This window comes from Panonychus citri, unplaced genomic scaffold (genome assembly GCF_014898815.1).
Source record: "Panonychus citri isolate SS breed McGregor unplaced genomic scaffold, ASM1489881v1 Contig00106, whole genome shotgun sequence".
Lineage (NCBI taxonomy): Eukaryota > Metazoa > Arthropoda > Arachnida > Trombidiformes > Tetranychidae > Panonychus > Panonychus citri.
This window is the reverse complement of record NW_026515511.1, coordinates 109292-122073: the sequence shown is the minus strand read 5'-3', so window position 1 is coordinate 122073 and position 12782 is coordinate 109292. Positions and strand designations below refer to the sequence as shown.

The following is a 12782-nucleotide window of genomic DNA, read 5'->3' as shown; positions in this document are numbered from 1 at the left end:
CTAACTAACTTGTTGGTCAAATTTCAGTTGAGTTTTATTCCAATTTTTTTTATTCCACAGACAATTTATATAATTCCGACACAAGTCACATGAAATCAGATCTCCAATCATGATAATGTTAATCATCTTCATAATATCTGATTAATCATAATCTCACACATTTCAAGGTTTCTCACCATGTAATCAACTCAATCTTATTGTTATCGTTTAAATGTTTACATAGATGAAATTATGAGATAAATTTTCGTTATTTAATTTTAATCGTCAATTGATCTCGATAATTTTGAACAAAAACTAATTGTCAGTTTGATAAGGGTCATTTATGGTTGATTAAGTGGTTATTTAATCAATTTTCAAGGGAATCTCATGTTTTTGAAGTGATTTAAATGAGTTATTTATTATGAAAAGTTAATTTCATGGTCCAATTGATTTGCCATTTAAAAATTGATAAATTGTAATTGTATGGTAAAAACAACGAGAAGATCATTACTTTTTGATAATCATTAATCAAATTTAAATCATGATCAAAATGAGATCAACAACAATGTATTTTTGATAAAAAAATAAAATAATTTCAACAATTAAAACAATAAAAAAACTGGATAAACAAATTAACAATGTAAAAATGTAAGGTCAATTTGTAGGCTGATTTGTATCTAGAAAATTGATTGTTGATTTTGTTGGTAACAATTAGGTTGATTGTTTTATGAAAATTGATCTTAGTGTTGTCTTTTCAATATTGATTAAAAAGTGACAACAATCACCTCGAAATTTTTAACTGTCACTTTAAGTTTGTGTTTTGAATTGTTAACATCAACAAGTGGATTTAAATTTTCCTTTGATAAATTTACACGACTAATTGAAACTTTGATCGTTAATTTGGTCGGAAAATGGCCCCTAAACGTAAGTCACGAGCAAGTCGATCTCGAAGTCGAGCTTCATCTATGGACTCTAGTGAAGCTCCTCCAAGTAAAGCCATGAAATCATCGGTTCGAGGAAAATCAAAGAAACGATCTAAATCACGAGCAAGTTCAATCGATGGCAAAGATTCCGGAATGGGTTCCGATTCAAATTTAAGCTCATCAAGTGTCTCCAAATCAAGTGATTCCCAAATGGATTCTAAACCTTCAAAAGCAATGGGACGTAAAAAGTAAATCAATGGGCCTAAGAAAAGCAAAGGTGCAGGTAAAAGTAAAGGAAAGGAAAATCGAAAGGACGAAAGACAAAAGGTCGAAAAGGTAAAAATGATCTCATTTCAAAATGAACACACAAACAACAACAACAACAACAACAAACAAGAGAAACACAAACAACAGGAACCAATAGAAAACAAAAACAAGATCAACAGGATAACAATAATAACATGGAAATTTAGAGAAACCAGTTAATCAATTCCAATTTTTCGAGTCTCACAATAAATGTAAACCCTTTTGAATAAATTTGAGTATAAAAAGAAACAACAACAGTAAAAAATCAATAATTTATTTTTTTTTCTACGTGAACATTAAATGAAAAAATCTCCGAGAGAAAAATGAACAATTTGTTTGTTTACATTTTCCAAGGAAATTTTTCGAAAAATTCGACCAACAGATGTCGCTTTATATTCTTTTTTCAGTGAATTTTTTTTTCTCTTTCTCTCATTTTGCTTCGACATATAGATAACTATATGTTATTAGTTGTCTTTCTTTCTCTTTCTCTCTTTTGTCTCTTTTTTAATTTTTGTGTTTTTACTCGTCGTTCTAATTGGTTTATCTAATCGATTGTTAACCAAATTAGATTTCAACTGTAACCACCTTTCAACATATTGACCAGGTAAAGTAGTGATTCCCTTTAATTCTTGGTCAAAATGGCGGATTTGGAAGCTGTTTTGGCTGATGTTAGTTATCTGATGGCGATGGAAAAATCAAAGTCAACTCCAGCCGCACGAGCCTCCAAGAAGATTGTTTTACCCGATCCCAGTGTTCGAAGTGTGATGCATAAATACCTGGATAAAATGGATGAAATCTCCTTCGACAAGATATTCAACCAGAAATTAGGTTTTTTGTTATTTAAAGATTTTTGTGAAAATGTATGTGACGTTGCGGTACCACAGTTAAAATTTTATGAAGAGGTAAACACAGTCATTTTTTTCTCTCTTTCCCTCTTTCCTCTTTCTTTTTCCTCTTTCTTTATTTTTAGTCGCCTTTTTCTTTTCTCTTCTCTCTCTCTCTCTCTCTCTGTTTATTTTCACCTTTCTTTCATTCCATTCCTTCCTTTCTCTCTCTTTCTCTTGTCCAACGATTTTCTCTCCAGTCACAATTTTTCTATTAATTGTACCAACCTTGATCACGAATCAAAACGACTTTTATTATCACCTTATTTACTTCATCTTTCAAATATCAATTTCATCTTTCTATTACATTTTCTCACTGTTTTTCTTTTCTTTCCTCCTCCTCCTTTTTCTTCTCTCTCTCTCTCTCTTTTACTCTCATATTTTTTCTACTTTCAAACCATTTATCGTCGTTGGATTTCTTTTATATTGGAATTAATGCTATTTGATTGAAAATTGTTCATCATTATACATCCGTACGATCAATATATATTAATCAACACTAACATGTGATTGTCACCATTAATAACAATGGACGATGGTTGACTTAATGTCCTTTTGATGATCTTCATCATCAACGTCAAAATGGATACGATGATTGCTGAAATTTTCCTTAATCCGCATTTACAATTAAATGGCTCGAAATTTCATGTGACTATTTATGGTTGATTGTTATCCATGTGTGCGCTCTATTCTAAAATCACCAACCACCACCATCATCATCATCATCGTCATTCGTAATAATTATTACCCTAATTATCATCTCTCTCTCCCTCTCACTGTCTCCCTGTGCTCATGGCTATGTTTTTGTGCATTATTCTTTTAACGAATCGAAATCAAAATGAAATCTGAACAAAAAAAAAGATTAAGAGCTACGAAGAACTGGAAACAGTAGAGGAAAGGCGGAAAGCCGCCCGAGGAATCTATGACAATTTCATTATGAAAGAACTGTTATCACATTCACATAATTATCCTAAAGAAGCGGTTAATCATGTACAAAAGTCTCATGAGAAATGAGGTTCCTGTGACTTTATTTCAACCTTACATTGAAGAGATTTTAGCCAATTAAGAGATGATATTTTAGGAAATTTATTGAAAGGTATGTTTATAACCATTTATTTTCATCTTCTTTTCTCACCCCCTTTACTCTATTTGACTTTACTCTTTATTCTCACTCACTTACTCACTTACTCTCTTTACTATCTTATCGTTCACCATTTGAATTATGTTTTAAACAATTTACTGTTAACAACCTTTGACGTTTTCTATTTTATTATTATTATTTTTCTTTAGAATCATTTCTCTCTTTTGTTACCCTTTAAGTTTTTTTGCTTCCATCTCTCCTTTCACGGCCTTCTCATTACTAAATCATCATCATCATCATAACCATTATCATTATCATCATTATTATTACCTCACTCTCATAAAATGACTATTCGTATGAATTAGTTTCTCTTACTCTCCCAATCAATCAATTGATGTAACTTTTACACCAGAAAATTAGGAGAAATAATGTCTCAATTTATATGGATTGCAAGGGTCCATGGAAATGTTAATTGTTAACCTTGTTCCATTGCAAATATCCTCTGTAAGAAATGAATCTACCTTAAGGCTAAACCTCATCTCTCATGTATTCACAACAATATTTTCTTCTCTCTCTCTCTCTCTCTTCTTTTCTGATGGTTAACATTAATTATTTAACTTATGTATCTAAACAATTGATTTTATTGCTGATCGATTATTTCTCTTTCAGTTTCTAACTGAAAGGTCAACAGCATTCACTTTGAAATGAAAAACCTTCTCAAATGAAATGGAATCTTTCATTTTTCCAATTATCCAAGTTAAAGATGATTTAATCTTCAATTTTCATCTCTCTTTTAACTCTCCCTTTTCCTTTTTCTTCCTTCTCCTCCCACCATGTAACTACTTTCACTTAGAAAGATAATTACTGTTAATAATTTGTTCTAATTAATTTATTCTTTTCTTAGTGAAAATTTACAAGATTCTGCCAATGGAAAATTTGGAATTAAACATCAATTAACCATGAATGATTTCAGTGTTCACAGAATCATCGGAAGAGGTGGTTTTGGTGAAGTCTATGGTTGTAGGAAGGCAGATACTGGCAAAATGTAAGAATCCAAATCAATAACACTCTGTCAATACGTTTTTCTAGTCTTCATTTGATCTAACAATATGCTCCTTTTTTTTGTGTTTTAATTTATTTATCATTTATGTTAATTTACGCAATTAACTTTCGTATATTATCCCAACAAAGGTTGGAAAGAAGTTACTTTTATTTGGTACAATACAAATTACCAATCAATTTGAGAAACATTTAAAGACCTACTACTCTAGTTTTACATGTATTTATATGCATATTAATGTATTTTAAACTCTCCTTGGGATTTTCTCACCATTTTTAGGTATGCGATGAAATGTTTGGATAAGAAGCGAATTAAGATGAAACAAGGAGAAACCTTAGCTCTAAATGAGCGTGTAATGTTATCTCTAGTCTCTACTGGTGTAAGTACTATTATTACAAATATTTGAGAAATTTTAGCTTCTCATTTTCTTTCTATGGATTTTATATTGGATGAATAGCTAGAGAATATCAGAGAACTACAATCAAATTTACTTTATTTTACATTTATATTGATCTATGTTTACAGGAAGACTGTCCGTTCATTGTTTGCATGACGTACGCTTTTCAAACACCAGATAAATTATGTTTCATATTGGACCTTATGAATGGCGGTGATCTCCATTATCATCTCTCTCAGCATGGTGTCTTCAGTGAACAAGAGATGAGATTTTATGCTGCCGAAGTCATCCTTGGTCTTGAACATATGCATAAACGCGGTGTTGTGTACAGAGATCTCAAACCAGCTAACATCTTATTAGATGAACATGGTCATGTTCGCATATCAGATTTAGGTTTAGCCTGTGATTATTCACGTAAAAAGCCTCACGCTTCTGTGGGCACTCATGGTTACATGGCACCAGAAGTATTAGCTAAAGGAACACCGTACGATTCAAGTGCAGATTGGTTCTCCTTAGGATGTATGTTGTACAAACTGTTGAAAGGCCATTCTCCCTTTAGACAGCATAAAACTAAAGATAAACATGAAATTGACCGAATGACCATGACAATGAATGTTGAACTCCCAGATACCTTTTCTCCTGAACTGAAATCTCTCCTTGACGGACTTCTTTTACGCGATACTGATAAAAGGTTAGGGTGTAAAGAAAATGGAGCGGAAGAAGTAAAAGATCATCCATTTTTCAAAGGAATCGATTGGCAATTGGTTTATCTACAAAAATATCCTCCTCCTTTAATACCTCCACGAGGTGAAGTTAATGCTGCTGATGCCTTCGACATTGGCTCGTTTGACGAGGAAGACACTAAAGGAATTAAATTATCTGATTCAGATCAAGAGTTATATAAAATTTCCCGTTGTAATCAGTGAAAGGTGGCAGCAAGAGATTGCTGAAACAGTTTTGATACCATCAACATGGAAACCGACAAAATTGAACAAAACGTAAAGCCAAAACAAAATGTAGATTTGAAGATGAGAAAGAATCTGATTGTATACTTCATGGGTACCTCAAGAAGCTTGGTGGACCTTTCGGGTCGAATTGGCATTCAAGGTATGGTAAATTATATCCCAATCGACTTGAACTCCATAGTGAATCTGTTAACACAAAACCTGAACTCATATTTATGGATCAAATTGAAGACATCTCACCCGAATATGTTCAAGTTAAAAATGAAAATGCAATACTTGTCAAATTAAAAGGTGAACCCGGAAAAGATACCAAAATTGTGTTGACCAATCCTGATGAAATCGGAATTAAGGAATGGCTTCACCCTTAAGATCGACTCACAAAGACTCTGTGGAGCTTCTTGGTAACATGGCTAAGAAAGCGACCAAAATTTATGGAGCCGAAAATCGTACAACACCAGCCAATATTCAGCCTCCCTCAGGACTTAATACCAGTACCGCTGCAGCTCATGTGACCAATGTTTTGAGTAATCGTAACAGTAATTGAAAAATTGTGAAAACAACTCAATGTTGATCAATTAATTTGGATCAACAAAATCAAAAATCATCTTTTTTTTTGAATAATCGTCTTTGCTGTTATATTATACAACAAAAAGGAGAAAGCATAAAGTCCTTCAATCAAAGCTTAAGTGGAGCTTTAAATTTACAAAGAAGCACCAAATTGAAACAAATCAACTCGATAAGAAGAATTGATTTGCATAGCTACTTCGTTCTATATATATAAGAGAATCAACATTCATAACATGCACATACACAGAAAACAACAACAAAACCAAATTCATAACTAACATTTCACTCATTAACTTCATTGAGAAAGAAAACACCGCATCTTCATTTTCACAAATCCAAACAACTTATACATACAAAATACATAGAGAGATTTAAATTCGTAAAAAAAATCAACCTTCTCTGCTCTTTTTTGCTTCTTCTTCTCTATGTAACGTAATATTCATTCTCCTCGTTCTATTTGTAACATCACCAACAGTTTCTCGATGATGTATGGATCTTCATCTTCATCATCATTTTCATAATTATTATCATCTTCATTCTCATCACTTGTCGTCATCATCAATGATATTTCTTACTGTTCACATCACGATGAAGAAACATTCGGAAGCCTATTTTGCTCTGTCGTGCGCTTTACACTTTCACTTCCCTTTTCATCATAATCACCTTTCTCTCTCTCTCTCTCTCTCTCTCTCTCTCTCTCTCTCTCTCTCTTCCCTTTCATCTTCTTCATCTTCTTCATCCTTTATCTGTCTCTTTGGTACTCTACTTGTAATCCAATGTCAATTTATCGGATCAATCCAAAGGAACCAAAAAATAGTGAATTTTATCAAGAGCGAAAAGACAAGAAAAATCAAGAAATGCGAAGGTAGAGAAAATGAAAATTGAGATTCGCAACAAAAAACAAGCACAAACACAAAGCCTAAATCGATCTCACTTCATTAACTTTTTAATTACATTAATCTTCATACTCATCCATCCTTTGCCACACTTCGGTCATCAGCTTTCTAAAGCCACAAACGGATTAGAGAGATTTGTAAATCTTGATAATACCTGTATAAATATTCATGAGAGGCAGAAACGCTTCAATCTATGTGATCACAAGCTACTTCATCGTATTTGGTTGTAATCTTTCCTCTCTCTCTTTCTTTTTCTCTATTTCTTTAACTCCTCTTGATGTTAAAATATAATTACCAATATTCGATCGATTCCTGCGTCCAATCAGATCGAGAACTTGTGCTTTTCCGTTAATTACCTTTGTTACCTACAACAAATTGATGTTTTTTTCCTCATGAACAATGGATAACAACAAGAAGAAAAGGATTGATCAAATTGTTTAATTACTGTTATAATTATTACGCTTATAAACTGGTTTTAATGGTGATTTATACTCAACAAATTACCTCTCGTTATTACTGTAATGTGTTACCAAAAGTTATAAGACTCGAACAAAGAAAGAAACAAGAAAACACCGTTAAGATATTCTCGTTGAAACGGAACTTTTATCAATCATCTTCACGAAAGAAAAACATCAATATTTGTAATCGAAATTTTCGATAAACTATCATAAACCTCGAAAACAAGGTGATGAAGTGCAAAAGAAGAGACAAAAAGTGATCTCGTTGATAGTAATCATCAATTAACGTAATGTTGGAATTCCCTTTGATTGTGACAACAATTGAAAAAAATACGTTAATCTCGACAAGTTGATCTATTTCTTTTCTTTTTATTACCACTGTTAATTACTTCTAATTTCCATTAACTGTTTTAAGTCATTATCTTTTTCTGTTACAAGTTAACCTTCTCTTCCTCTCTCATTTTAATCTGATATTTATAACTTTATCTTAATTAATCTAATATTGTCCAAAAAGAAACATCAACAACCAAACACAATTAAGGAAACAGGAAAGAAAAAGTAGTTACATTAATCAAGTATCAACACCATCATCAATATCATAATCACCATCACAATCATCGTCAGTAAACAAACAGCAACAATGTCCAATTGTAATGAAGGATAAACCAAACCAAAGGTTTTTAATTGTAAATCTCAATCTTGTAATATTACAACTTAAATCAGCCAAATCTCTGTCCCGATTAATTAGTAATCACTTTCTCCCTCCTTTGTAACTTATCTTCCTCATCATTATCATCATTATCTATTGTTATACCTTCTCTCTTTCTCTCACCAATCATTGTAATTGTTTCTTCTGTCCTCTAACTCTCTCTCTCTCTCTTCATCTTCTTCATCTTCTTCATCTTCTTCATCTTCTTCATCTTCTTCATCCTTTCCGGTTCCTCCTCCACTTCTCATCATTGTAATTCCTCCTTTGTAGCCTGAACTCGAGTTTATAACTGTACCTCCAACCTCATTGGAAGATGTTTTTTGTTGAGGGTCAACAGTTGATTAGTCAATTGTTTGCTTAAAGAAAACAACTTTATATCCACCAGTTAGATTGTTAATTGAAAACTCTGGTCAATTAATCCTCTCTTTTTACATTATCACCAATCCAAGATTATCCTCTTCTCATTTTCTACTTCAATTATTAGAGCTTTATAATGTTTGTAAAATCATCAACGTTGATCAACAAACACAACAACAAATGTCCCTCAGTAACTTTGTCATAATCATCAACTCTTTTACTATTGTTAATCTTAATCACTCCATTTACAGTATTCGTATGTTTTATGATGATTGTAACAATTATGATCATGATTATTACTCCATCATGTCTTTTCTTTAATAGGATTCAATGTAAAGTAATAACAATTTAATATTACTACTCAGTGGAAGTAACTAAATTTAGAATCATTTATTGTAGGTTTTAACACAGAGATAGAGATAGAGGATAACAAGTTAACTTGTTTCAAAATGAAAAAATTGATCGATGATTATGATTAACTTAATTTAAATAGATTGATGTTCAAAAGAATAATTGATGATTTTAATTATCTCTTGAATATGAAGAAAGAAACTGATTGTTACTTAATCTCTTCTTTTACTAATCATCACCATTCAGGTGATAATTTGTATTCGCATGATAACAATCAATTGCCATTCTCAATCTTCCGTTGAAAATGAACTGAAAATTAGCACCAACCATGACCTTCGATGAAAATGTCTTCCAATTTTCAAAGAATTTTCTCACCATGAATAACACTTAGTACTCAGAACAATTGAAATGATTAATTATACTACCATGGTAATAATACGTTGATTAGATCCAAATTGTTCCCACTTGCAGTTGATCATCTTCCACCTTCCACCTTGAATCCTCCGTCTCGTTCTCATCTTATTACCTTATGTAAATTTCTGGTTTCCAATTGATTAACATTTTCCACCTTCAACAAGTCAACTACCTCTCTTTTTAACTCTCACTTCTCATCATCATCTTCATTGTCTTCACTTCCTTTCATGTTTCCTCTTCATCCTTCCCACCCCACCCTCACTCTTGCTCTATCCTTTTTCCTCTGACAAAATGTACTTTCTTTTCTTGTCATTTTTTTGTTGATGTCTCTTCATTTCTCTTCATGATGATGATGATGCCTGTTAACCCTTCATCTCTCTTCCTATCTCTCATTTCTCATCTTCATCCTTCTTCTCGTTTCTCTGTTTCCTCTTTCACTTTTCTGGACTATTTCAGTTCTAATCATTAACTTCAATGTTACCACTCAAATTATCAGAAAAATCAGAAAATCGAATGGGATTTGATTCTATTGTATAAAATAAACTCAATACGCTTTTCGAAATTAAAAAAGGAAAACATCTCATTTTTTTTCTTTATTCTATACTCAGTCAATTATCTTCTCCAAATATTACCTGTAATTCAATTAATTCATCAATTAACAGAGGTGATAAAGGAGAGATTGAGAATAGGTTTGTATTCATCTTACTTGAATTAACTATTTAAACAGCTCATTGATTGAAACAATTGACCAGCAATCGATTAAGAGATTGGAATAGATATTGACACTATTTTCTAATCCAAATTGCAATTAAGTTAATGAAACAGATATTTTCTCAAAAAGATCATGAAGATAAGTAACTAAATTGGATTTATTATAATTACCATCATCATCATCATCTTTCCTCTACATCAACACGTTAATCATGTATTGATTCAACTTCAAGATGATTGAACAATCAACTTTAAAAAAAACCTGAGAAGACAAGTTAGTTAGTTGATTGCGTTTCATTTTTCTCAAATAAACTTTTTCCTCTTCTTGATCATCAACAAATCATCTTTAACTTTTCTTGTTAATCACTTTAAGCTAATACCTGATGTCTTAATAATCATCACCTTTAATTGTCTTCTTCTTGTTTACTTCCCACCCATTTTTTTCATCCTTCATCTTCCTTGTTCAACTTATTCTCATTTGCTTCTGTTATCCGTTGAACCGATCACAATAACAACGTGGACAAGATCAGCGACAACGACCTGATCCAAACCGAAGTAAAGTTTAAATTGATCTGAAAATTTACAACTTCAATCGTAATCATTTTGACTATCGTGCTAATCAATTGTCCAGTTTATCTGAATCTCTTATTGAAATGACAACCGAATCAAGTAAAGTTGAAACAAATGAAGTAAAAAGTGATTTGGTCACTGGTTATTATGAACAAGATGGATACAAAATTCACTACGAGAAAGTTGGTCATGGTGATTGTGCTGTCTTCATATTTCCTGGAGCTTGTGGTGAGTCATTTAATTATAATTACAACTCTTATCTGAATGTAAAAATCAATCAATAACTTAATCCAATGTCAAAACTTATCATTGACCGACAATCATTACCTGTGGATTCAAATGATTGGTAATTGTTGATTGTTTTATCGAATCAGGAAATGGCCGAACTGATATGAAACCACAATTAGATGGCTTTGATAAGGATAAATTCACCTTAATTGCTTGGGACTCACCTGGATTCGGACTGAGTCGTCCCCCTGAACGAGATTATAAACTTCATGCTGAGGATAAGTTTTTACCAATACGATGCTGAGACTGTGGTTAAATTGATGGCAGTAGGTTCATTTTCTTCATGTTTTCCTATTACAGATCAAATTGTTGTTCCAATGTTATTTAAATTTGATTGATTATTTAGTTTTTTCATTCACTAACTTGAGAAAAAAATTCTTTCATAACTGTTGATCAAATTGAATGAGAAAAGTTTCAATTGAGTTTTTTTCTCTCATCAAATGAATGAACAAATCTTCCTGAAACTTTGTCAACATCAGAAGTTTTCATCTTTTATCATCATTTTCATTCAATTTAATTCAATCTCTCTTATCAATTAATCTTGTATTTTTCAAGTTGATCATTGAGAGTTAATTCAACAGGTTGATTTGCAATTAATTATTCACAATTCGAGTGTTAAACCATAAGGATAATTTGATTTTAAGGGTTATAACAATTAGTGTAAATTGTCATTCATTTTAATTAGTTGCAGGTTTATAAAAACCAATTTAGTCTTGAAATGTATTCAGTTTAATAACTTTTTAGGTGAAAAATAAGATCAGTTTTTTAGGTGAATGTTAGTTCATCTAATTATTAATAATCAGAAAAATAGATTCAAATGATTGGTTGAATTAAAAGTAAATCAATCAAATTCATTTCAATTCTGTCTGCTGGTAATCAAATTTTTTTTTCTCAAAAAGTTTCTAATCTGATTACTTTAATAACGAGGTTATTGGTAAATTGTTGGAGAAAAGCTTAGTAATAATCGTTAAAATTGGATTATTTTCGTTTCCAATTAGTTGATTGTCGAGTTTTCTAATTGTATCAGGACAAGAAATGCGAAAAGCAATCAACCTAAAGTTAATTTGCATGTCTCTTTTTTTTCTGTTTCCAATTAAGACTAATTATCGACGTCAGTTCGTTAGTTTGAGGTCACTTTTGTTTCCAATATCTAAATTGTCTTTAAGATCATTTGAATGTTTGATGTTTTTTACTCATTTCGTTTCATTCATCATAAAGCATTTAGGTTATGACAGTTTCTCTGTAATGGGCTGGAGTGATGGTGGTAAATCTGCCTTACTGGTTCCCATTTTGTTCCCGGCGAAAGTTGAAAAGCTTGTGGTTTGGGGAACTTTGGCTTATATTCCAGAGAAATATAAAGATATGTGGAGAATTCTTTGTACTCTGGAAATGTGGGAAGAATCCCGAAGGAATGAGTACATCAAAATCTATGGTAATCGTGAGACACTCGAAAAGATTTGGTATAAACACATGAGTTACACTTATACCACAAGCGACATTTGTAAGGACAGAGTAAAGGAAATTAAATGTCCGACTTTCGTGTTACATGGTAAGAAAGATACTATGATCCCGAAAGAGTTTTTCGACCATTTGGTGGCAAATATTCCCGACGTTGAATCTCATCTATTTCCTGATGGAGTTCATGATATTCATGTCAGTCATGCTGAACAATTCAACAGGCTGGTTCAGAGATTCCTTTTAGATTGAATTCGTATTGATTGACACGATGAAATCTAAAATAATAAACTAATTTGATTGTACGATGTATTCGTCTATTACTATTAAACGATTTTTAGAATAACCGTAGTTTCATCCACTGACCTGCGGTTGAATGAATTGTATATTTGCTTTTATCACAGGTAAAAC

General features: G+C 31.8%; 1 protein-coding gene and 1 pseudogene across 1 annotated transcript; both read left to right on the top strand.

Annotated features, from left to right (window-relative positions):
• Positions 1–1464: 1464 nt before the first annotated feature.
• On the top strand, positions 1465–8380 carry LOC128389213 (G protein-coupled receptor kinase 1-like; annotated as a pseudogene).
• Positions 8381–10311: 1931 nt separating this feature from the next.
• Positions 10312–12717, top strand: LOC128389242 (valacyclovir hydrolase-like). The gene is given in 4 exon segments (XM_053348786.1): positions 10312–10856; positions 11003–11138; positions 11140–11182; positions 12135–12717. Coding segments are annotated over 4 exon segments (813 nt in total). The 5' UTR covers positions 10312–10711; the 3' UTR covers positions 12624–12717.
• The last annotated feature ends 65 nt before the right edge of the window (positions 12718–12782 follow it).